Source organism: Lacerta agilis, chromosome 1 (assembly GCF_009819535.1).
Source record: "Lacerta agilis isolate rLacAgi1 chromosome 1, rLacAgi1.pri, whole genome shotgun sequence".
In the NCBI taxonomy this organism is placed as follows: domain Eukaryota; kingdom Metazoa; phylum Chordata; class Lepidosauria; order Squamata; family Lacertidae; genus Lacerta; species Lacerta agilis.
In genome coordinates, this window is record NC_046312.1 from 111,378,988 (window position 1) to 111,406,065 (window position 27,078).

The 27,078-nt window shown below is 43.7% G+C and overlaps 1 protein-coding gene across 7 annotated transcripts in view; it reads left to right on the forward strand.

Annotated features, from left to right (window-relative positions):
* CCDC141 (coiled-coil domain containing 141) overlaps positions 1-27,078 on the forward strand; it is a 117,101-nt gene that overhangs the window by 37,495 nt on the left and 52,528 nt on the right. For 6 of the 7 annotated variants that reach the window (XM_033167253.1, XM_033167234.1, XM_033167243.1 and 3 more), the window contains exons 3-6: positions 3,449-3,640; positions 10,252-10,360; positions 18,902-19,155; positions 26,515-26,634. In XM_033167253.1, coding sequence (XP_033023144.1) covers positions 3,449-3,640; positions 10,252-10,360; positions 18,902-19,155; positions 26,515-26,634 — 675 coding nt within the window. Of the gene's footprint in view, positions 1-3,448; positions 3,641-10,251; positions 10,361-18,901; positions 19,156-26,514; positions 26,635-26,661; positions 26,785-27,078 lie in introns of those variants that run through there. The other variant, XM_033167274.1, reaches the window with a different exon arrangement.

The window sequence follows — 27,078 nt, forward strand, 5'->3', positions numbered from 1 at the left end:
AGGGAGCAGATCAGACCCTGCTAACTACAGACCAATCAGCCTTTTAAGTATCATCAGCAAACTATACGCTGCCCACTTACGTAATAAATTCGAGAGCTGGCTGGAGCGTGAGCATGTTCTCTCGGAGGCACAAGCAGGTTTTAGAGCGAAACGGTCAATTTTAGACCAAGGTCTAGTGCTTCAGCACCTTGTTGAAAAATATTCGTCAAGAAAAGGAGGATCTCTTTATGCAGCCTTTATAGATTTTAAATCAGCATTTGACCTAATATCACGAGATAGGCTTTGGGAAAAACTTGGCGCCTCTAATATAGACAGGCGCCTGCTGTGCCTCATCCGTAGATTATATGAAAATACCCGTGCCCGAGTAAGGTGCGACCGGCAGGGTCACCTATCCAGGGAAATTCAAATCCACCATGGTGTTAAACAAGGATGTGTCCTTGCGCCCATTTTATTTAACTATTATATCAACTCCCTAGTAGAAAAGATGGAAAGAGAAAACGCCCATCCTCCAAAGTTGGCTGATAGACCTCTTCCAGTTCTTCTATATGCAGATGATGCTGTTTTAATTTCCTTCTCCGGGGTAGGCCTAAAGAAACTCTTGAGAGCACTCACTGCCTACTGTAAAGCTGAACAACTAACAGTTAATTACACTAAGTCTAAAATTATGGTGTTCTCTAAGAAAAGAAAGAGACACAGATGGAGAATTGACAATCACCCTATTGAACAAGTAGCAACTTTCAAATACCTGGGTATAACCTTCCAGGAAAGGGGGTCATGGATTCATCATGTTAAAAACACCATTGCAAATGTCCAAAGATCTACTAAAGCTACCATAAGATTTTTCTATGGGAGAGGAGGACAATATATTCCAGCAGCCTCTCAGGTGTTTGCTGCAAAAATACTAGCACAACTGACCTTTGGCTCACAGATTTGCAGCTTTTCAAACTATGATCCCCTGGAATCATTTCAAACTAAGTTCTACCGCTGTTTGCTAGGGATCCCTTCTTGTGTGTCCAATATAGCGGTTCGCTTGGAGGTAGGGCAAATTCCTGTCAGCGCCCGCATATGGATTCTGAAGATTCATTACTGGCTGAAACTTATTTTCTTTCCTGTTGGATTGGCACCCTTAACCCTTTTGGATGCTTTCCAATCCAAATGGAAAGTCACTCTGTATGGAAAGCTAAGAGACTTGGGATTCTCGCCTCAGGTCTTGTTGGCTGCGGGATACGAGAAAGCAAGAGCAACCATTCGCCAACGAGTCTGGGATGTGGAACTCCAACGTCATACGAGTGAGATGAGCAAACATCTAGCTATAGGGGACAATGGGAGAGGATTTTCTCCAGCGAGGTATTTGACAAAATTACACATACCCAAATATAGACGGGCGTTTACCCTTGCTAGATTTAATGTATTACCATCTGCCTTACTGCAGGGAAGATTTGCAGGTAAACCATATGCGGAACGACTCTGCCCCTGTGGCCTGCCGGAGGTAGAATCTGTTACTCATGTTTTATTACGTTGCCGCTTTTACAATGACATACGCCGTGTTTTTATTTCCCCAGTCATGCAAAATCCTTTAAATGAATTCCTATGCCTTAAATGCCTTGTGGAGGACAGGGACCCTGAGATTACCCTGAAAGTAGCGAAATACTGTGTAGCAGCCATGAGGCTCAGAGAACAAGCGGTGTTATCGCTATGAACAGAACCCTAAATGGCAATTTTTAGGCAATATTTTAAATGCCCCGATTCTAATTTATATATTTTAGATGCTGCTGTATACGTGCATATTCGTGTATGGTATTTGCTGTGCAAATTTTAATGTATCACTTTTGTATTGTTGATTTAGTGAGTTGGTCTGTGACCGTAAATAAATTCATTCATTCATTCATTCATTCATTCATTCATTCATTCATAAGCTTTGCCTCCCCCATAGACGTTGTGTAGTTGGTGCAACTTGTTACACAGCTGCGAAAAGCAGCATCTGCTGAAATTCCCACTTCTGCACAGCTATTGAACCAGACCTTCATTTGGAAGCGGTTCCTTAAACTAAGGAGTAACTAGTGTGCTCATTTCTTGTCTCACATATGTAAAAGTGGTATGAGTTGTGAGAGGGAGGCCATAAAGAAGGAATAATTAACCGGCGGGCACTATGAGTATTCTCCAACTAGGTTAAACAGAGTAGATAGATCCATTAAAACAAATGGCCTCGGTTAATTACATCCATTGATTTCAATGAGTTTGCACTGAGTAGGACCAACATTGAATGTAGACTGAAAGAAGTTTAGTTCAGCTTAGTTTATTGAATTTCTGAGTCACTTCCTGCAACAGACAGTCCTAAAGCAATTACTTAATAGTGGGAGTCCAGGGGCCTAGCATATGGGGGGGTGTTTACCGGGGTGATTGGCCTGAGCACAATTTTTTTTAGGGTTGCACCTCTGCAGCTGCCACTCTGATTGAAGGTGCTTCCCTTCCTGCTTTACCTGAGCAGCATGCCAAGCAGTAGCCAGGAGAGGATGGACCCTTGCATCCCTCGGTTGCATGGTGTCTGCCGCTGGCAGGGGAGGCTGGCAGACAGTGAGACTCGCGGTGGCGGCGGCATCCCAGTCCGAGGAGGCACACAGGATGTTCTGGCACTGCTCCGCAGCGCCACATGGAGACACCAGTTTGGGGGCGCAATACTTTACTTGCCCTGGATGCTAGCAACCCACGCTACGCCACTGCGGGAGCCTTCCACAAAAATCAAGTGCATGTTTTCTAATATAACTTATAAATATGGGGATGAGACATGCCACCTTAAAAAAAAAAAAATTAATAGTGGTGTTCTGGTTCACTCAAGCCAGAGTCTTACAAAATGTAATTATAACCATGTCCCATTGAAAGCACTGAAATGAAACTTGGCCATGATTAACAAATCCCATTGACTCCAATCTATCTATTACATTTCATTGAATTGTTTCGCAGGTAAAGAAAACAACTCTATTGAGATCTAGAGCAGGCTTCCTCAACCCCAGCCCTCCACGTGTTTTGAGACTACAATTCCTAGTACCCCTGACCACTGGTCCTGCTAGCTAGGGATCATGGGAGTTGTAGGCCAAAAACATCTGGAGGGCCGAGGTTGAGGAAGCCTGATCTAGGAGGTATATCAAGGACCACCTGTTCCTCAGTGGGTGCCCTTCCTACTGAGGTTAGGTGGGTGGAAAGAGCACATCAGGCCTCCTATTGCTACCCCAGGTCTGGGCGCCTAAGCCCTCCTCCCAGGAACTTTCGGCACCAGATGTAAACAGGTTTACATTATTGGAAAAACCTAACCAACAAATAAAATCTACTGGTGCAATTTTGAGCTCTGTTGACAACAAAACTTGCACATATGATGAAACGGGATGCTGTCCATGGTGTTTTAAGAATTTAATTTCTGATCGGTTCATGTTCTCTGTTCTTCCCTTCTCAGCCTTTGGAAGAACAAGTCTGGGACCTGTTACGCGAAGCGGACAAGACTGCAGCCGAAGCCAAAGATAAAAGCCAGGTGTATGATGCTATGGCAGAAACCATGGGAGACGCATGGGATTCTCTTGTTATTTTCCTGGAGAAGCGTAAGGCGCTTTTGAAGCTGACTTCTGATTTTTTTGAAAATGCGCTGGAGGTTCGTATATAGAAAATAATAATTGTAAAAAAATTTTTTTTTAAGTAACATAAAAAACAATGTATTTCAGTTTTTTTGTTTTTGTTTTTGTTTTAAAAAAATCACCATTCCAACTAACCCACAAAACAATGAGCTGGAATGTTAGACCTTGAAGCCCTTTGGTCAGATTCAGCAGAGCTCCTCTTACTTGCCCTGAGGGAGAATCACCACTGCTTGAACTTAAATAAGATCCCGAAGCATGATGAAATCCATGACTGTTTAGTGGTTTGTTTGTATTTATGGTGAACTTGAAAGTGGGTCATTCTATGCAACACTTGAAATTATACTTAACTCTAAAGAAAAATATTTTGTGGGCGGAATTCAAGCATGTGCCAGTAATTTAGGTTTACACTGTTCAAAGTGAAGTAAATTGCATCCTGTCTCCCTGGCAAGACAAATTCACTTGTTTTTTTGTTTTTGTTTTTTTTTAGAAAACAGTCTTTTTGCCATTAGGAAAGTGATGAGGAACTTCATTGTGAAGTGTTGGATAGATGAATGATTGACAGAAAGCCCCCCCCCCCCAGCAAGTTACAATGAATGCTCAGTGTTGTGTACTTGCCCAACAAATAAATCAGAACAAGCAGACATAGTCAAATCTCTCCACAAGCTTTGTGGACGCAAATCAGGATGTATGCTGAATAAACAGGTCATACCTTGTTTACAACATTCCATTACAATAGAAAGAAATGTAAGATAATATCAGGTGCGCTTCCGCTTCAGCTGAAAAGGGAACGATCAGGACAAAATCTGGAGTGAAAATATCTGGGGAAAGTATTCCAGTATTGTGGTATCTTAAAGGTAAAGGTAAAGGGACCCCTGAACATTAGGTACAGTTGCGGACGATTCTGGGGTTGCGGCGCTCATCTCGCTTTACTGGCCGAGGGAGCCGGCGTACAGCTTCCAGGTCATGTGGCCAGCATGACTAAGCCGCTTCTGGTGAACCAGAGCAGTGCACGGAAACGCCGTTTACCTTCCCGCCGGAGCGGTACCTATTTATCTGCTTGCACTTTGACGTGATTTCGAACTGCTAGGTTGGCAGGAGTAGGGACCGAGCAACGGGAGCTCACCCCGTCGCAGGGATTCGAACCGCCAACCTTCCAATCGGCAAGCCCTAGGCTCTGTGGTTTAGACCAGTGTTTTTCAACCTTTTTTGGGCAAAGGCACACTTGTTTCATGAAAAAAATCACGAGGCACACCACCATTAGAAAATGTTAAAAAATGTTAAAAAATTTAACTCTCTGCCTATATTGACTATATATAAAGTAATTTTTCAATTTTTCCCACGGCACACCAGGCAACATCTCGCGGCACACTAGTGTGCCGTGGAACAGTGGTTGAAAAACACTGGTTTAGACCACAGCACCACCTGCATCCCATTGTGGTATCTTACCTAAGGATAATCTAAACGTATACAGTAGATGTTGTAAAATTAGATGGCTGAAAAGGTTGTGGGTGGTTATTGGTGTGTTGGGAGTCACCTTGAGGAATGTCAGAGCCTCCAAATTCAGCTTGAGATGCTGCTTCATCAGAAAGTCTGTGACAATTTAGGGATGGGTGGTTCCTTTCCTTAAAAATATTCACTCCGCTTATTGAAATTACCCTAGATTCCTGGGTATTATTTAGGAGCCACTTCTGATTCCTTCTGTATTCCTTATTTGTTTCACCTGTTTAGGAGCCTTCAAATTTGCCTGGATGATGCTAAATCCTAGTTTTATTTATTTTTATAGCGACATCCCTGCATATGGTTTTTACAAATAATATCGTAAGGGGCTTACGATCTACAAAACAGATTTGAAGAAGTAAGAGGTGGCATTGGGACTGGCACCGGACTTCAGGCACCCTGGGCATGGTTCTGACAGTGTGTCAGTAATAGATTTGGGGCAGTGCTTTTGAAAGGGAGCTAAACTCGGCTCCCATCCATGGTGGCCATCTGCCGCCTTACGTTACGCAAAATGCAGTGCTCCTGACCCATAGATCTGTGCAAGCCATAGTCCTACTGGAACTACAGACGTATTAAGACATTTCATAGATCAATGGACCAGGGCATTATATTACGGGTAACTTAAAATGGCAGGTGGCCACTGCAGATGGGAGCTAAGCTGATCAAAAGTGACCCTGTCCACTGAGAAGTGCTTCTAGTCTGGACACAGTGCTAAACCAGGGATTGTGGTCTGCTGCTTCTGTTTGTGCTGGAGGAGGAGCAGTCCTGGCAAAGTAACAGAGGAAGGGAGAAAGCAATCTGAACTGAACAAGAAAAACACACACACAGCCCTCCAGCATACTTCTATTTCCCTGCAAACGGGCTGTGGGGAGGTCGGAAGCTGCATAAAAGGAAGTGGGGCAGAAGAATGATTAAGCACTCCCCATGCTTTGATTATCCGCTGCAAGTTGCATCCTTTCATGAAGAAGCATTGGCAAAGATCCTGGCTTGTTTGATGCTGAAAATGTACATTAGCCAGGTCTATCATTTCCCCCCTCTCCCTTAGTTATGCACACCAGCCCATCCCAATGGCCCATTAAGTTCATTTCAAAAGAAATCATTTAGCTCCCAGAGCCTTCCGGCGGTTCCCTCACTGCGGGAAGTGAGGTTACAGGGAACCTGGCTGAGGGCCTTCTTGGTAGTGGCGCCCACCCTGTGGAATGCCCTCCCATCAGATGTCAAGGAAATAAACAACTATCTGAAGGCAGCCCTGTATAGGGAAGTTTTTAATGTTTAATTATGTTTTTATATATGTTGGAAGCTGCCCAGAGTCGCTGGGGCAACCCAGTCAGATGGGCGGGGTATCATCATCATCATCATCATCATCATCATCATCATCATCTGCCTCTTCTCTAGCTTGGGGAGCAGAGCAAGTTCTCATCTCCACCTTTCTGTTATACTTTAGTCGTTGACCCAGCTTTGAATCATAACCCAGTGTAGGAAAAGCAGCAATACGCAAATTGTGTGGGGTCCCAGATGATATTTATGGCACACGCCATTGCAATTCTGGATGGAAGCAAACATCTCTAAGAAGAACACAAAAAAGTGGCCAGCAGACAGTTTGTTAGAACATTGTTTTTTGCTCTCAGAGTACTGTAAGGCAGCAGGATTGGGACCAAGGATCAGGCCTCGTGTCCTGAAACATCCAAGCAGAGGGGCGAATGGGAAATGTCATATTGACTTAAAATGGAAATACTGGAAAATTCTCACTGAAATGTTTTGCTTTAAATGACAGAATGTGATTATGTGTAATCTTTGTTTTATTATGATAAAGTGCAAGCCTCATCTCTAGGATATTCTTTAATGAAAATCAGAAGTCAAATCCCAAACGTTGAAGGATAATGGATTTGTTTTATATCGTAAAGATCATAAAAAAAACAAAACCCCAGGATGGAACATGTGAGGAAATGCAGGCAGAGCAGAAGGCTTATTTCCTCATCATCTTTCTTAATTTCATCTGAAGTTTCAGCATCCCCAACTTCTGAGATTTGCTTTATTATTTATTTATTTCGCTTTGTTTCAGCCCACAGGATATTTGCCCTACTTAAAATGCAGCGTGAGATTTAGAAAGGAGCAAAAATGATGCCAAGGTTGCATGTTGCTTAAATACAAACTTCTAATGTTCACTAAACAAAAAAACCAAAACCATTTCCTTTTGCCCCTGCCATATTTGGCAGGCTGGACAGTGTGTGTGTGTGTGTGTGTGTGTGTGTATGCAACACACAACGTGCCTACCCCAGCCCCCACCCTCAGCCCCAAACAATAGGAGGCAATGCTAGTACAGTATAGCAAACTGACTAGGAAAATCTAGTCAGGTGCCTGTCAGTCATGTTTTAGGTCAGAGGCATGCATGCCTTGCCAATTTCCATCTTAGATGTATACTCTATGTGGGACTACCCTTGAAGGCCATTCGGAAACAATGCCCAGAACGTCAAGTATTCACTGCCTGGAGCAATACATGTCCTTAGGCCACTTTATTGGTTCACAATTAGTTAACAAGTACTTGTTTTGATATTTACAGTCCTAAGAAGTTTGGACCCAGGGTACTTAAAGGACAGCATGCTCCCATAAGAACCTGCCCATTTGCTTAAGTTATTGTTTGATGTCCTGCTGTATGTTCTTTCTCCTCCTGAGGATAGGATGATGGCTGCTAATATGTGTGGTTTTTTCTGTGGTGGTCCTTTGGTTGTAGAACTGCATCTTCAGGAAGATCTGTCTGCTATTCTTCTACCTCTCCTTCAGGAAACAGCTTAAAAGATTCCTATTCCGGTGGCATTTTGAGCTGGATGTGGCTTGAGTATTTATACTGATGTGATTTTGTTAGTTTGTTTGTTTGTATATCTTGCTGCTAGATGTTACGATTTGAATTGTTCTAGGTTGGATTTGATGGAGTGGCTTATATTTTTGTCTTTTTGCAATTGTATGGGTTGTCAGCCTCCTTGGTTTTGGGTAGGGCCAGAAGATGTTGTTGTTGTTGTTGTTGTTGTTGTTGTTGTTGTTGTTGTTACTACCTTCTGCCTTTTAGTATATGGCTTTTCAGGGTTCTTTCTTCTATGATTCTCTGCCTCCTGAATGTAAATTGGAAAACCAATGTGCTTATTATTGAGTTAGAAGTTAATGTAATTTGCTTCAAGCAATAGGTTGTATTCAATTGTTTCCATACACTGGCAGAGGGTTCGTTCCACTAGGGCTCTGGGTTAGCTGAATCCGGGCTGTCGAAACTACACAGAAGCTGCCTCTGTCTGGCTGTTCCTTAAAAACAAACAAACTAATCACCCTAATTCATGATGATTTTTCTAAAATGCATGTGTATCTTCCATGCCAGCAGCAGCCATCACCACAAATGTACATCACCAGGGTAGAAGCTCTCCATGCGTGTGGTGCTATAAACCACATGATGAATATGCTGCTAGACTTTACAGCCCCAGGGTAGTTATGAAGGGCTCTTTTCGGACCCTGCCATTTGGCGACTCGTTAATGCATTAATTGGTGCAAGGACACTAAACAGCAGAAGTTCACTGCAAGGAGGGGGAAGCCTTTGCTGGCTAGATCCAGCCTGTGAGGCTTACATTACTCTCCTGCTGCTCCTTCCCTTAAGAGTATTGTGACAATGAAGATTTAAAAGTTAGGGCTTGTCCAGAAAATACCTCAAGATGAGCTTCCTATTTTAATTTTAAAAGGATTGCTTTAAATTTCAAAGCGTTGTTTTAAAGAGTTTGTTTTGTTGCATATTTTCGCTATAAATGTTGATATATTTTTTAAATTCTAATGGGATGGATTTATTCTGAATTTTCATTACGGGTGTTTAAATGTTAATGCTTGTACTTCGTAAGCCGCTTAGAAGCCTGTTTGGCTTTAAGTGGTATATTAATTGTTGTCCTGTTCACTCTGATTCTTGCCGTGTTCCGATTCTTGAGGACTAGTGGTTTGGGGCCACGACTTCTGGTCCTGCCGCAGCATCATATCCTTGGCTAGCTCTGCCCTTCTGAGCTGTGTGAAGGAACCTATGGGAGTATAGCTGGCTTGTTACCTCTGCCAAACACACGTGGAAGCCAGAGGAACAAAGCCAGACAGGTGAAGAAGCTGCAAACATGCCGTCATCAAGAGCATGTCAAGGAAGCACAGTCCCACTTCCACTCCATGCATCAGGCCTCCACACGGATGGCTAATGGGTGAATTGGGCAGCGGGCTACAATTGTTCCTTAAACATTGGCTGGCCCCTACTCATCCAGAGGTACATAGGTGGCAGCCATTGTGTTCTGCATGGTGAATACTGGCAAATCTTTTCCTTTCTTCTCTTTGGCAACTTCTCCTCTCCTCTTTGGCATCTTAACAAGCCTCACTTGATTGAAAGTACACTCATTTGGAATCAAAGAGACTTTCTTCCAAGATTATTGCATTTAGGATCATGGTTTATTTGATGGCTACTGGCTAATCTTGGCTATCCAGGCACTGATAGACCTCTAGACAAGGCCTTGCATGCTCATTTCTATCAGATCCAACAACTCTGATTACTTGTTTAGGGTGGCAGGACTGAATACATCAACTGACAAAGCTGTCCTATACAGGGTCAGACCATTGGTAGATCTATCTCAGCACTAGCCATGGCTCTCTAGAGTTTCAGGCAAAAGTCTTTCCCAGCCCTCCCTGGAGATGCCAGAGATTGAAGCTGGGACTGTCTGTGAGCAAATTATGTGTTTTAGCACTAACTGACCTACAGGTTCGTCCTTTAGTTACCCCATTTCCCTCCCTCCCTCCCTTCCATTGGGTGATCAGTGCCATTTGCTCTGCAAAGAGATCCTCATAGGCAGCAGCGAAGTACACATGCAGTCCAGTGCTGTGCATTAGGTTAGAATCCTTGGACCAGCATTGGTGCACATGGCTGTCATGACTGTTAGAGCTGGAAAACAGATCAAGTCTACTAATTCTCAAAAAGACAATTGCAGGATGAAGGATATGTTGGGCCATCACTGTAAATGCTTCCCACCTTTCTGAGAGCTTATGCTAAGGCCTGAGATGAGACTTTTCAGTTGGTATGTTGTCACGTGTAACTAAATTGTGGTTTCTGTCATCCTTCTTGGCTCTTCAACAGTTTGCAATCAAAATCGACCAAGTTGAAGATTTCCTGCAGAATTCCCAAGAGTTTGAGAATCCAGAATCCCTGAGAGCAATCCTGCATCAGCATGAACAACATACAAGAGGTACAGATGGGTATTTCCCCCCTTTCTTCTTTAATTTAGAAGATTCCTAATTATTACATATTTAGAATTGGGTCGTGGATAAATGCTGCTTACAACTTCTGTTGAAGGAGGTGAAAATCTAAAGTAATTTTTCTGGAATGCTGTTCTGATTTTACAAGTACTTGAAATTATAAACATGTAAAGGTTTGCCTACCTTTCCTTATTCTACCCTCTATTTTCTTCATTTCTTTCCTCCCTCCTCCTTTCCCAACTTTTTTTTTAACGGTTCCATTTCTCCATAGAGCCCAGTCTTGCCTGATTTTTCAGTGTAGTCTATCATAGTAGGTGGGAACCTATGGCCTGACTTCCTGTGAGTTGGAAGTCTGGAGGAGAGGGAAAGGGAGAAGTTTAATGTGTGGAACAGCAGAAGGTCTGGGCAAGAATCCCTCTTCAGCGAATCAGTTCAGGCCTCTGGCATGAGTGATATGTTTCCCCCCCCCCAAGCTACACAGTGAGTGGGAATGAAGTAGGTGTGAGAGAGCCCCCCCCCCAGCTTCTCCTGAGGCTTAAGGGACCTCAGCAATAGTGTGGAACATTAGGGGCAATAGATGAGGGTGCCCCCCAAAAGAAATCTATAGATGAGGGTAGTTTTCCCAAATCAAATGGAAGGTACATTCTGCAGCCATAGTGGAGCCTGTTGAAGACGACTTGAGCTTGATTTCCCCTATCCTCCAGCAGTCCATGTGCTCCATCATATTTTGAGGTTCCCCAACCCTCCTGTTCAAAAGGCTTTTCAGCAGCTTCAGCAGAGAGCAAAGGGTTGAGAATTGCCCAGCTTCAGTACTCCTTATACTTGGTAGTAAAGGTAAAGGTAAAAGACTCCTGGACGGTTAAGTCCAGTCAAAGGCGACTATGGGGTTGCGGCACTCATCTTGCTTTCAGGCCGAGGGAGCCAGCATTTATCCACAGACAGCTTTCTGGGTCATGAGGCCAGCATGACTAAACCGCTTCCGGTGCAACGGAATACCGTGATGGAAACCAGAGCGCACGGAAATGCCGTTTACCTTCCCACCGCAGCGGTACCTATTTATCTACTTGCAATGGTGTGCTTTTAAACTGCTAGGTTGGCAGGAGCTGGGACAGAACAACCAGAGCTCACCCAGTCATGCAGATTCAGACCACCGACCTTCTGATTGGCAAGCCCAAGAGGCTCAGTGGTTTAGACCACAGCGCCACCTGCATCCCAGTGTACTTATAGTGGGTTGGATGCAACCCCATAGGAGATGGGCAAAGTAATTATAATTGCATAGCACAGCAGGATAGCATCCGTCTCCAGAAACATATCTTAAAAAGCTTGGGGCTTCCTTCTAAGTAATTGTCAGTGGCGTAGCTAGCCTCTGCGCTGCTGGGGGCGGCGGCAGCGCAGAGGCACCCCCCTGGGGGAGGGGCACGATGCGTGCGTCGTGACGTCATCATGACGTCACGACGCACGTGGATGCAGAAAGGGGGAATTTCCCCCTTTCCGAAGCTTTTTTTCGGTGGTGGGTGGTGGCCAGCGAGGAGGGCGTGACAAGCGTGACACCCCCCCCTCGCTGGTCGGCCCCCCCGAAAAAAGCGGCGAAAAGGGGGGAAAGAAGCAGAGCCGACGCTTGAATGCGCCGGCTCTGCTTCCTTTCCCCGCCCCCCCCCGCGGTTTTTTCGGTGGGGGGTGGTGGCCAGCGAGGAGGGGGTGACAAGTTTGACACCCCCCTCGCTGGTCGGCCCCCCCGCCAAAAAAAGTGGCGGAAAGCACCCCGTCCGTGTGCTGCTGAGTGACTGAGGGAGCGGCGGCGCGTGGGAGTGGCGGGAGGGGCCGCCGCTTGTCACCCCCAGCCGCCGCTTGTCACCCTGTCACTGGGGGCGTACCGCCCCTCCCCAGTGACGCCCCTGGTAATTGTAAAAGGCAGGCCTCCTGTTGGGAGTAAGGTGCTAGGAATCTAGGTATTCCTGCATATGCTGTGTTCTGCACCAGTGTGGTCGCTTGGGAGAGGAAGGAGCACTTGAGTGCTGCCACTGCTGATGACTAGAGGGCAGTATTGCAGCTGCAAGTTCAGGGTGAGGGGCAACTGGCAGGAGGGGAGTAATAGGGGGTTTCCCTTAGCTGTATAAACCAGCTGGCATTGGCTGCTTGGTCTGAAGAACTATTTGATCAGATGATGACTACTCTCATCCTACCTGTGATGCACACCAACTCACTTGCTTTGCCCGATCACTCACTCGCCACCCTGTCTGCCAGCTCTCAGTTTGACTACTAGCCTGCCTCGCTTCCAGACTACCAGCCCTGATGCTGGAAAGCAATCTGAAACTGGAACCAAAAAAATGCCACAATTCAGAAACGAAATGAATAGTCCCAGGGGAGTGGACATTGGATGGGTTTTACAGTTTTGCCTGCCGCAAATATGCAATTGGGTATATTCCAGAGGAAATGGAATGATGGATTTTTACAATGCAGTAAGCGTGGCTTTGTGGTGTTCAGCCCAAATATTTATGACACGTTTTGCATGGGGAAACAGGTATGTTCCAAATTTCAGTGTACGCTGCATTTCAGGGAAAAGGACATTAAAAACAAAACAAAAACACCCACCAGCAAATCTTGGAAGCCTGCAATTGGCATGAGCCAAACCACCTGGCAGCTGGGCCTGGTTTAGTGGGACTCATATTGGCATACATTTCTCTGGGAAAGACAATTGCCATGACTTTGGAGACCTGCACTCAAAATGGTATCTGTCAAAGTAGTTTTCAGCAGAGATGCACCATTGGAACATGGAAGGATAGGAGCCAAAGACATTGGAAGCAAGGTCTGTCAGGGATGACCAAGACTTGGTACAGGACTAGTGTCGAGGGTTGGCATGGTGGAATATATGCCAATGGCTCACAGTCTGGGCAGGGGCCCTGCTGCCAAACGCCACCTGCAGTGAGGAGGCAGACTCACTGAGGGAGGACAGAGAGTCCAGGGATGGTATCTTGCCCAATGGTCTTCAGAAAAACTGAAGTCATCCTTGATTGGTGGCAAGAGGCAACTCACAGTTTCCTAGGGGCTGTGGCTTACACAACCTCTTATGCTTATACACACCCCATATACCAGTCAAATCAGATGGCTTGGGTGTTTGCCAGTCCGGATTTGAACAGTGCGCCTTTGCAGGCCTATCTGCTATAGCTGAAGTTACAGGTAGTAGCTGTGTTGGTCTGCCATAGTCAAAACAAAATTAAAAATTCCTTCCAGTAGCACCTTAGAGACCAACTAAGTTTGTTATTGGTATGAGTTTTCATGTGCATGCACACTTCTTCAGCTATAGCTGAAGCCACTCTGCATGGAACTATAGAACTCAGTTTCTGATTCCAGAACCCGACAGCGTCATTTTAATGGATGCATACCTTCGTTTTGCTCCTCACCCAGGTATTACCAAAAAACGTGATCAGTTTCTGGCACTGGGCAGTTGTGTGCTGTATAGGTATCCCGTTGAGTGCTGTTGTCCATCATTGCTCGGAGGCTGGATTAGCAGGATAAAAAGGAAGCCACAGGCAATGATCCGGCAACATGGAAAGGAAATGTGCAACAGTCACAGTTCCATTTTATGTTGTATCTAGGTATTTAGGATGACTCCGCCCTAGGCAACTGCTGCTTGATACACCATCTGAAAGTGTCTGCTTCTGTATAAAAGCTGCAAAAATACAACTCCAAGGCTCTTGGCTGCCAAAAACTACACAGAGAAGCTGATGGGATATTTAAAGGGCTTTTAAAAAGCAATGCTAGTTTTAGCACAGTGGTGCCAGCAAACGGCAATTGGGTATAGTAGAGAGAAAGCTCACAAGACACCTTGAGTGGCAATATGCAGTTAAAGCATACGCTGTCCAAGATGTTTAGACCCAAAGGGTGTGTGGTTTCTAAAACAGCTCCTTGTGTATTTCACTCCCTCAGTTCTTATTATTTATTACAAGTGGGACTTCCCAACGAAATGTTGCAGTGTACTCTTACCTTCTAGCATAAATGCAGCAGTTTGTTGGAGGTCCCACCTGTGATAAATATTAATAAAATCAGGATCTCAAGCAGGACTTTCTCCCCCCACCCCTGGATTCTGTTTTTCTTTTTTGCCTCTAGGTGCAACATGCCATGGCATCTGAACATACTGAATCCTCATTGGGCAGCTGTTTGGGGGAGGGGGAACATGACCCCTTAGGGTTTTAAAAAAAATTAAATTTGTTCTGGTGCAAACATGTTGTTTATATAAAGCCTTTTGGATACACAGGCCAGCTCTTATTGCTAAATACCTAGCAATCTAAAGATTTTCTGTTCCAGCGGCTACCTCAACCTTCCAGAGCAGATTTACAGGGTGTGGGGGGCAGAGTGGGGGCACAGGGAGAAGAGAAGGAGGGGAAGTCTTCGTTGTGTGGTTAAAACCCATTGCGCTAATTTAGCTGGACCCCACCCAACATATTTAAGTAACCTAGGATTTGCATGTGGCACACATTTCCTTATGAGTGACTAGGTTTGTTATCCAATACATGGATGTTGGTTCAACAAAGTCCTTGCATGCTTTTCGTATTATTTAACTGAGTATGTGAAGGCATGCCACCTTCCTTACTGTAAACATCACTCCTATGGCTGTTGCTTTTCTGCTTTTGAGGGAGGAAGCTATCTTTCTACGAGAAGATTGAATGAAGGAATAAAAGGGAAGGCTAGTCTTAAAAAGAAAAGAAAAATATAGCAAGATAGAACCAGGAGTATGTCCCCCAACAGTTAGAGCTTGTTCAGAGCTGTACCTCTGTAGGGTAATGTACAAAATGGCCTAGCTAGGGAACAATTTGTACAGGTTCTTAAAAACCGGAGTCAGCTTTACCACTCAAAACCGTTTGGTCGCTACTCTTAATTGTGATCTAGAATATATACCAGTTTTCCCCAGTCTGGTGAACTCAAGAGGTTTTGCTGGCTGGGGCAGATGGGATTGTAGCCTCAAACATTTGGAGAGCACTAGGTTGAGGAATGAGTTTAACATACAAACTGAGCTTGATTTTGGTGGAGGTATAAAATAACAAGAACATTTTTATTATTTATATGTCACCCATCTGACTGGGTTGCCCCAGCCACCCTGGGCAGCTTCCAACAAAGTATTAAAACACAGAAAACCTCAAACATTAAAAAAATCTCCCTATTCAAATGTCTTTGAAAAGTCAGATAGATGTTTATTTCCTTGACATTTGATTTTTTCCAGGTCCGAATAAATTGATACATTTTAATTGCTATAAAAAACAGTATTTCCATAGTGATCCCTGCCATATATACATTACAAATATGACACCTTGTGGAAACTAAGGACAATTGAAATTAATTTGAAAAGCCTTTCTAATCCTTCATGAGTTTATTGCTCCCCACTGAGATTTAGACATGTGGTTTTAGTCAAATGTTATGTTTACAATAAATTTAAATTGCAGTTGATTGATGTAACAGTAACTACTTTCATGTTTTTTTAATCTCTTCTCCCTCTCTCTCTCTCTCTCTCTCTCTCTCTCTCTCTCTCTCATGGTTAAGTCTAGCTGGTTCAAAAGCTAGTGGCTTGAATCGCATGTAATTCTGTTCAAGACGACAGAATAGTGAATTGAAGCCTGGTCACTTTAATATGAGTTTGGTGGTCTCAATTCAATCTCCATTGGTGTGAAGCGTTCATCATCACACAGCAATTTGGCCTTGGAACAGTTGATAGTGATTGATTGCCATTGCAAAAAAAGAGGTCCATCACTAAAAACAATCAAATGAAATGTTTTGCCACAAGGAAAACGGTCTTGAAAAATATGGCTTTCTCCTAAAGGGACAAGAGTTTCTATCCAATACCATTTATTCTTTGTTTTTACGTCTTTTCAGAAAGATAAGGATTCAGAAGTGGGTAGTTATGTATGTAATTAAAATTGTCTTCTGTATTGTTCACTTTGTGGTGCGGGCAGCTGAATCAGATTTCACGAACAGGTGAGCAGATGAGGAGAAAATACTCCAGTCATTAATGAAGTATAGTCATTACCTCAGTCTTGCTACAGCATTCCCTTCTTTGTTTCTGTGTGTCGTTCTGGCTTTCTTTGTTTCTGTCTTTCTTTCTACCCATCTGCACTAAACTTTTAAAACTGTATCATTAAACAGCCATGGCTTGCCACAAAGAATCATGGGAACTGTAGTTTGCTTGGTGCTGAGAGTTGTTAGGAGACCCCCGCCCTTATTCTCCTTTCAGAGCTACAGTTATCAGTGGTTTAACTATTGGTCTCCCTTCCCAGAGCACTCTGGGAAATGTAGCTCTGTGAGGTGAATAAGGGTCTACTAACATGTTTCAGCACCATGGAAACTACAGTTCCCAGGATTCTTTAGGGGGGGGAGCCATCACTGTTTAAAGTAGCACAATGCTTCTTTTAAATAGGGCCCTAAATGTCTGGTGGTATTTTTCAGTTCTCAACTCTGTCCTGCTGGCCTGAAATTAGATAAACAAATGAGGCATGTATAATTTGGCTGCTCTCACTCCTGATCATGATTTACCCCTGCCTTCGACCTAACCCTGCCCATTCTCCCACTAGCCTCAACTTTATTGCAAAATGTTGGCTGAATTGCTTCTGAGGACACAACTTAAAGCATGGGTAGGCTAACTACCGCTCCAATCGGCTTCTAAATCCGGCCCGCGGACGGTCCGGGAATCAGCGTGTTTTTACATGAGTAGAATGTGTCCTTTTATTTAAAATGCATCTCTGGGTTATTTGTGGGGCATAGGAATTCATTCATTCCCCCCCTCCGAAATCTAGTCCACCCTCCCCTCCCCAAGGTCTGAGGGACAGTGGACTGGCCTCCTGCTGAAAAAGTTTGCATGCTGACCCTTGGCTTAAGGTATAAGTCATGGGATGCCAAGGTAAGATGTTTGGGCTCCGACTCTTATCAGCTTCAGCCAACATGGTTGATGGTCAAGGATGATGGGATTTATAGTCCAAGAACATCTACAGAGCAACCTCACTGGCTACCCCAAGTATAAGTGATTCAGCACTGCATTTCACATTCTATTTTTGACAAGATACTCTCTGAGGAGGAACGCCTTTGTCAAAGCATTTATGTATTATCATTTTGACATAAAATTAACATGCATCTCAGGGGCATTTCTCCTGAGAAGGCACAGATGTCTTACAAAAGCAGAGCAGTAAGATGTCTCTCCCTCCCCACCCCTTCCCAATCAAATCACATTCTGAGGCTTTTTCTCATTATATCAAGAAAAAGTTTTATCCCCTGTAAATTACACCATGTCTGCTGTTTTGTGATTTTTCATCAGTTGCAATAATCACTATTTGTCAAGACTCTGGGAAATGTCAATTGGTAAGAGCGTCTGTGTGGTAATGAACATGTGAAGTACTTGAGCAAATTGTTCTGCCAAAGAGAGAGAGAGAGAGAATGTTGGCACTTAGATGCTGAACTCTGCACTTTTGTGTTTTTGAGAGAAAATAATTTTAGTGGTGGTGCTCAGACTGCCTATTATCATATTGTAATGCTACACATTGCTGCACAGTGTTTTCTTTTCCCTCGCTGCCTCAAAAAACGGAAGGCATTTTGAACAAGTATCGCAGTGGAAATGTGCAAATGTATATAAATACCACTGGCATAATATGCAAATTACATGCTCAATATTTTGGGCTTCAGAAGCTGTCGGCCCTGCCCAATAATATGCAGATGTCTGAATTGCTTCTGTGGGAAGTTACCTGGTAATAAATGTTGTGTTTGCTGAATGTCATCACTGCCCTCTGCTGGATATAACATTAATGTGTATTTGAATCCCTATCAGTACAGGTTTGGTTTGGCTTGGCTTGGCTTGGCTTGGCTTGGCTTGGTTTGGTTTGGTTTGGTTTGGTTTGGTTTGGTTTGGTTTATACCCCTGCCAGCTGAAAGCCAGATCACACATTTTTTTTCAAATATTGTGTTGTTCACAGCCGAATAATGCAGCTTTTGTATTGAAAGCCAGAGATACGTAGCCTTGGTCTCGGGTAGTTTATGCGCTGTATACAGCACAATAAAATACAAGTTACACATGTAGAGATCCGTTAGGGCAGAACCTTCCAGACTTTTCTTGTTGGTGGCACACTTTTTAGATGGGCATCATTTTGTGACACCGTAATTCAGTTTTACTAGCAAACCGGAGGTTAAACTAACCCCTTTCCAGCCCCAGGAGGAGCATGGGGAGCGTTTGCACTACACACCTACACACTGCAGCCAACACACTAATGTGTCGCAACACACAGTTTGGAAAGCTTTGAGTTGAGGCATACAGTGCTTCGAACCTGAGGCAGTATGTAGATAGAAGCTACAGGCCTAGGAAAACTGAATGTGCCACAATGAAGGGGGGGGGGAGACAGTTCTATGGTTTATCTTCCACTTAGATATATGACAGGGAATCTTAGATATATATGCCAATAATCCTTTTGCACGTGGTCCACCCTGAACATCACACCATATATGAGGAGTTATCCACCTTTCTTCTCTCCGCCTATTCTCCTCCCCCTGCCCCGCCACAGAGCTCTTAGAAAAGTCTCTGGTCCTCTTGAACAAAAGCCACGACCTTACTGAATTCATAGAGGAGTTCAAATCTGACGGGCCGAATGTGAACCCAGAATTCGTTCAGGGAGCCCACAGCAGCTGCACGAAAATTGGCAGCCTCCTCGAAGTCCTGCAGGACAGGAGAAGGCAACTGGACAAATACCTGAAGCTGCAGCGCCAAGGACTGGAGCAGGTTTTGCAAATCTGCCAGTGGCATCACCAGGAAAACCAGGTAGGAAACAGAGACATATATAACTGTATATATAAATGCATGCATGCAAACAGGACTGCGAAGTGAGGCTTTAATGTGTTGGATCAGATAAAGCACATTGATAAGTATGTTGCAATCCCTTTTTTTTATTTGTTGAAATTGAATAAAAATATTTTTTTAAAAAAAACCAGATAAAGCACATTGATGAGATGCGATATTGGTGTAATCATTAGGCTTGCACCCAGTGGGTCTCAAATCTAAGTAACCGTAGTCCTATTTATTGTGTTATTCATGTGCACAGCCTTACTGTGATTACTTTGAGCAGGTGAAGGGGTAGAGGAAGCGGGTCCGCCCTGGGTGTCACCACTGGGGTGTGTGTGTGTGTGTGACAAAATGCCAGGTGGCACTCACTGCGGGGCCTGCAGCATGCCTGAGCCACAGTCTCTTCTGGGAGAGACGCGGTGGCTTGGGCATGCGCAGGCTTCGCGCTGCCCAAACAGTTCGTCCGCTGCCTCCCTCCAGCTGTAGGGTGGCTGAGTGGGAAGAGGCAGGCAGACTCTGGAGTCCCCATGGTGTGCCCTGCCCCTATGGGCAGCTCACCCCGCCTTCGCCCCGCCCCTATGGGCGGCTTGCCCTGCCCCTGGGCGCACTGCCACAGGCGCAAGAGCGGCTTCCTCCGCCGCTGAGCGGGGGCATGCTTTTATCCCCACTCCTGACATAGCGTCACCTTCCTCAAACAACCACACACTGCCCATGGTTCTTTGAAGAACCCCCGCCCCCCACCATGGAAGCTCTTGGGTGTCCCAGTCACATGAAAGCCCTATGCAAGGGCAGAAACTCGTGTGTTGGGGTTTCCCTTCGGACAACTGTGGCAACATAGTTGTTTTGGGAAGGAGATGCAACGTCAGGAGGCAGAGCTGGAAGCACCTCCAGGTTCCGAGTGATCACAGCATAGCTTGCTGCCACAAGACCAAGTGATGCTGGGTAGCCACATGCAAGAGAGGACAAGGCTCCTGCTCCTTCAGTTGTTGTGTGGAAGAGGGATGTAAGCAGGCACAGTGCAACCCTATCAATGTCTACTAAGAAATAAGAGCTATTGAATTCAATGGGTCTTATTTCTAGGTAAGGGGTTAGGATTGCAGCTACAGTCCTCTGCACGTTTATTCAGAAATAAGTCACACTGTGTTTAATGTTACTTTAACACAGTCCCGGCATTTGGGGGCCTTCCTATCAGTGCTATTCAATGCCACCCAGCTGTTAAAGGCACAAAAATCCAGCTGGTAAAAGCTGGGACTTCTACATAAGCCACATCACATCCTCAGACTTCCCCGTTCCATTCAGTTTTTAATGTAAATATGCTGATAACAGCACCATAGGCTAATGTTCAGATGGCATTGTCAAATCTCAACCTTACGTATGAGATTTGCAAGGTAATCCTATGCATATTTACTCAGAAATACATCCCACTGGGTTCAGTAGAGATTACGCAGAAGTAAATGTGCCTAGCATCATAGCAGGAGAGGAAGGTAATGAAGTTTCAGCAACGTAATTAATTACATATTATTATTATTATTATTATTATTATTATTATTATTATTGCGGAAGGGGGAAGGAACTCCAGTGTTAACAAATGTTGCTTACATTCACATGACGTGAATCTGGTCATGACAACGAGCAATTTTTTTCCATCTGTTTCCCTTTCTTATTGGGACTTTCTGTCCGACTTTCCTACTTACAGCACATTCAAAAACATAAACATCACATTATACAGTACCATGAAAAGAATTCCTACAAACACCTTCCATTCCTGCATACAAAACAAACCCTCTGCAACAGCTATTGGAAACTTTGGCAGTACCCTAATAACAGAACCCAACATCATCTCAGTCCACCAAAAGCCTGGGCGGAAAGTTAAGTCTTTACTAGGTACGGAAAAGATTACTGCAAATGGTGTGTGGTCCTTGATGACAACAAGGGCCTCACACCTATATTATGCTTTTTATGGTATCTGTCAGATATGCTCTACGAACCCTCCTTTTATTCATTGACAGTCAGTATTAATTTCCCAAGACGTCGTAAGTCATAGCATAGGAAGGAAGTTTTGTTTAAAACTGAAAAGTCGTATAGCATTATACAGAGATCATCTTAACAAATATGTAAGGAAATAGTGCTTTGTGTTCTTTGACATGGTTGGCAGCCTGGGCACATAAATTAAATATGCAAATAGAAGCAACATTGCTTTGTCGTGGGTTTTTCCTCAAAGCTCTTCAAATTGCCCCCTGGAGAGCATCACATTACCTGTTTTGTAATGCGCTCTGGGTACATTATAAATCACAAATTGTTCTTTGCATTTTTATATAACATTCCCCCAAGTAAAGCCTTATGAATTTGCCTGGGCTTGCTAGGAAACTCTGAAGCATCCATCAGATGCTTGTAATTGCCCATGGGAAGACTAGATTTACCAGTTTCTTGACTAGATTGATCTGTACCCAGAATGACAAATCCCGTGTTCCTTCAGAGGTGTCATCTTCACAGCCGTTGGCTATAGTCTGGTAGCTGAGAACAAATCCCCATTTTAAAATAATATAAAGGGGGCTGGTGTGAAAATTACAAAATGTGAGCCACACAGCTATTGGCATGCAAATCATGAGGATACCACAAGCTATAGTTCAGAAGGCCCAGGGTGATGCCATATTGGTTGTTGTTTTGCTCTGTCTCCCGAGAAATGCTCAACTGCAGATCTCCCTAGGAATACAATATTTTCATTACTGAGATAGATTCTCACTGGTTAAAAACCAATGTTGTGAAACAAATTTCATGAAATAAGTTTGAAAAATACTTCGTTGAAACTGTACATTTTGTTTGGTAATATCTGGTACAAGTTTGCCAGCAATGGAGATTTTGTTTCCAGTGTGAAAAATTCAATTATGTCATCATCATCATCATCATCACCATCATTTAAAATATAGTAGATAGGGCTTTCCTGCCATCTGTCCATTTGAACCCTGGCCAATCTGGCCAGGCTGTGTGGGCGGGGCTTGGGAGCAGACCAGAGTGGAGCAGGCTTCACTCTGGTCCACCCCAGCCCTATAAAGGCTGGCTGCCCCTGACCCCAGGGACTGCAGTTGGCCGAAGAACATCTCTCCCTATTCAGTAATGCTTTGGGTTTTGTATGCTAAACTTTTCCTTCCAAGTCAAGAAGGAATTTTGCCTGCAAAAAAAAGGTTGGTGCCATTTGCAGGTTTTGCCTTCCCCATAGCAATAGTTTCACAGATAAGGCATTGGGTGGAATCCTTTTAGTCTAACATCATGCAGGGGGTGAAGTGGTCCATCACCCCCACCTCAGGACTGTGCAATAACAGGATACCCCGTTAGAGGGGTCTAGTTGGTCTCTGTCCAAAAGCCAAGGCGTGTGGCAGATGGGCCATAGACATTCCTTCAGCAGCTTGTGAGGGCCATTCATGTAGACCTGCATCTTGCAGAGGACCCATTCATCCTAGGCTTGACCCTGTCATGTGTCAGCCCTTCACCAGGGGGGCTGAAAGGGATATGCACACGATGCCTGAGCCAAGTCCAAACTACATCTGGAATCAATAAAGTTGTGGACAGTTTTTAAATTCCAGAATGCTGTCCTCCTGTCCGTTTTGTTCACCTTCACAGGTTAGGCCTTGCTCCCTGGAGAGGAGTCGCTGTGAGTGGGTCCACAACAGTTGCCACTAGCCCACTGCAGTATGGCCATGCTAGGTGGGAACATGTAGAAGGGCATGGAACGAAAGACTGGTTGTGCAGGATTGTAAAGGGTTTCAGAGCAGGCAAGGATCCCACCTCCCCACACAGGTGCTATATACTTGTGTCCAGAATTTGTAAACTTTGGTATCACAAATGGGACGTGGAAGAGAGTTGACTATCAGCTCCATTTCCCACGATCTCACTTTAGGAGCTAGAGTAAGAACCTCAGTTTGCTTCAGTACAGGAAGAAACAGCTCAGCTGGGAGCAGGCATTTAGGTAATAATGCGTTAAAAATGGCATATTTTCCCTAACCGCAGTGCAACCATCTGAGAAACATCATAATCCCTGGCAGCTGCAAACTATTCTTTCTCAAATATTTCCAGCAAATCCCTTATATTAATGAAAAATAAAAGAGGGCTGGGTTGTTTTGTACATAATTAGTTTGGCAAGCAGATCCATTATTAATATATATGTGTTCATACATTTCTCAATGGCTCCCGATTATATCTTTGTGAGGAGAACAACTAAATCACAGTTATTCAAGGCTCCCGAGCTCATTTATTCACAGCTTGCTGCTCCAAGGTCAGAGGTTATGATTTGTTAAATGATTCCCCACAAGTAAAAATGCTGGCACACCTTTTATAAACAATAACTCAGATCCTCAGGTGCCTCTGATGAAGTAGACATTTGCCTGTGAAAGCTATGGGCATAATAAATGTATTAAGTCCACAATCCAAACCCCGTGGCTAGCAGTGGTGTAGGCTCAATGGAGCAGAACAACAACCACCGCATCCACAGCCCCACCACTTGTTACCTAGGATAGAAGATCCTAGGTCAGATAGCAGGAATACTGGTGTAGCAGAAGCATCAAGGTCGAATCTAAATACATATTTAAAAACGCTATGAAAATGCTTTAAAAACGTTTTGAAAAACCTTTTCTGGACCTCAGTCTTCCAGGAGTCATTTGTTATGAGTCATTTGTCAGTTTTGTCACTTACCCAGAGCATATATTCTCATGGGTAGCAGTGCAGTTTCAACAAGTTATTTTACAAAATCCATGTTAGACTTTGTTGTGAGTCCCTCTAACAATCCTGGGAAACTGGTTAAATCTGCTGTCCCCTCCACAGCAGGGTGAAGGGAGAGTAAGCTTTCTACTGTGCTTAGTGAATGCTTATCTCTGTAGTGCTCCAATGGCTCTGGTTTTCAAATCTTCTTTAACAAATACACACCTCAGGCAGTGAGGATGCAGGCATCCGCCTAGTAGCTGATAATATATTACTGCATTTCAGCACATTTCAGAGTGTTACCATTTAGAGCACAATTATCAATTAGCACAGCTTACACAATTTAGCTGGGTGGCTTTTCATTTCTGTAACACGTAAGTGTATCTTACAGTGCAATCGTACACTTGCCTAATTGGGTAATATGCCTGTTAATGGAGTTGCGCTCCTCTCAAAGGAGCAGGTGTACAGTCAGGGGGCACTCATGCACCCATCTTAAGTCACTGGAAGCCCAGCTTCAGAAGATAGACATAGCCAAGTAGCTGGGATGTGAGGGGTTATTTTAATAGGGGTGTCAGGGACTGGGCAGAGGAGGAATGGTGGAGACTGCCTCCCCAGCCTGACGCTTCCAAAGAAGGAGACAGTTCAGAACAGGGGGTTGAGGGAGCTCACAGCTCAGAGGCAGATGAAGGGAAAAGCTGGAAAATAATGGGAGAGGAGGAGGAAGAAGAGGAAGCACCAGGGAAGCGACAGCTGGCGGACTCATTGTCTTTAGAAAGCATTCCAGCCCCCCCCCCAAACACGGCGGGCCTTGAAAGTAGGAGAGCAAAAAGCTCAAAGGCCAAGGGCACTTTCTAGCACCCTTAGTGATGACTCATGAGGAAGTGAGAGAGATGGAGGGGGTGGAGATTCACTCGGAGCAGCGCCATTATTCCGCGAGGCCACATTCCCAAGCCTCTCTATGTGAATATTGAATAAAAGCAGATGGTAAGGGCTTTTTCTTGTCTTGTCTGTTCCTGGCAACCTGCCATGGGGTTGGTTCCTCTGCTGCCTGACAAGGGGTGAACTTTTCAAGTCTTCCTTTTGTCTCTGCTGCACACATGCCCAAATGGACACATGGAAAGGCATCTGAACTGAGCCACTCAATTCATAGTGATAGCCAGTCTCAGAGTAGACCCATAAATTTACTTTAAGTATTACTTATCACCTTTGGTTGTGAGGTTGTTAAGAAACACCGAGCATTATCTATATCTATATCTATATCTATATCTATATCTATATCTATATCTATATCTATATCTATATCTAATCTCTCACCACCTCTCCAGTACTGTGATTTAAAAATGAAATCAGGCCTCAAACGAGGAACATATCAAAATGAATAAATTGGAAGCACTTAGGAAGCAGCTTTGTGGTGTGACATCAAATTAAATTTTAATTACATTAATTATCTCTTTATATCCCTTGCTACACTGAACTCCTTAGGTAATTTGCTGAGTGTGTTGTTGTAGATTTGTGGGAATCATTTTTGTTTACTTTCAGAATATTCATAGAGGAATACTTAATAGCTCCAATTGTGACATATAACGACAGACCAGGGCCTCAGTCTAATGCGGTTCTGTACCCATGCTTAAGCCCCACTGAAATTAAAGGAGGTTAAGCATAATTCTATACTGGATTATGGTGTATATGTAGGTAATAATCCAATACACCAGTAAATAAAATAGCTGCATTTTAGCTCATGTGATATCAAATTCCACATACCAGTACCTCTTACTCTGTTTAAGCATTATATGAATTAATGGAATAGGGAGAAGGATCTTGCATGCCTGGCTTCCTCATGTTCTTTTTAATGCCTGAAAGAGCCTCTGTGCACACAACTGCATAAGCAAAGGATTCCAGGTCCCTGATCATTTATTCCTCATTCTCCAGGGTGAGGTATTGTCGTATGATAGTTACATGCAGGCCTTGAGCTAAAAGTATATTCATTCTGCTTGGGGGTCACTGGTTTCCTTCCTCTGTTTGTGCCCGCAGTTCAGAGAATAGGTTCTGTCTTGACATCCTGCAGCTTTATACGATTAAAATAGGGTAGACGTGGATGTGAAATAATTATAGTTCCTAGGGCAATGCTTTTTTTATCAAATAAAACACGAAATCACAAAACAAAGTGAAGGCTGAAAACAAGTCGCCATTCATTGTAAACAGGATTTGTTTAAAACTTCAGTGCGCAGACAACTGGGCTATGGAAAACCAGCCTTTATTAGACTCATTTACAAATTTCCTATTCTTTTGGCTAAGACAAGATTTTTCACATGCTCTCATTAAAAATGAAGCTAAACTGGGTTCCTGTTTTTAAATGAATAGATAACTCGCAATGTAGAAGCACAGTTCAAACCAATTCACAGAAGACTGAGCTATTTCTATAAAGATACAGGTTGAATAGCAATAAGCAGGATGTGAGAGTTCTTACCACTGTGCTGAATCCATTCAGTGATTGGGAATGTGATCCTAATCATCTATGCTTAATTGCTTATGATTAATCTCGTTCACCACACTATGGGTTGTTATATAACTATCCTTATGATTAATCTCACTTCAGTAGTTACATGGGAACATACCAGCCCTTAAATATATTGTTACTTTTTTCAGATCACCTCTTGGTACAAGAAGAACATAAAAGATTATTTTCATAAGCAAAAGCTGGGGTCATCTTTAAAAGAAAATGAAGAATTACTCCAGGAGCACAAGGAAATGGAAAATAAGGTTAAAGTAAGAACCATCTTATCTAAAACATGCCCACTGTAGTCCTTCAATTTCTTACAGTGGACTATTGTATTGATATAGGAACATCTTTCTCCGAGGATTATCATTTCACTCATTAAATCATGGGCTCTTCATTGCTTGGACTAATCTACACTGGTGAGTTATAACGTTAAAAATACGTTATAAAAATGTGACACCAGAGGGTGCTATAAAGCAGTGATCTGTTGTCAATGGGATATATACCGTAGATATATAGCTATAGATATCGTGTTTTTTTAATAGCGTTTTTCTTAGCAGTGTAGATCCAGCCCTAGTTTATATGTTTTTGCCCAGTTTGGGAAGAATATGTATTTGCTCATGGTTTCTGACAAGTGGCAACCCCTCTCAAGGCAGGTCATTCTTAAAAACTATGGTGCTAGCTAATGTTCCTTAACCAGACAAATTAATAGA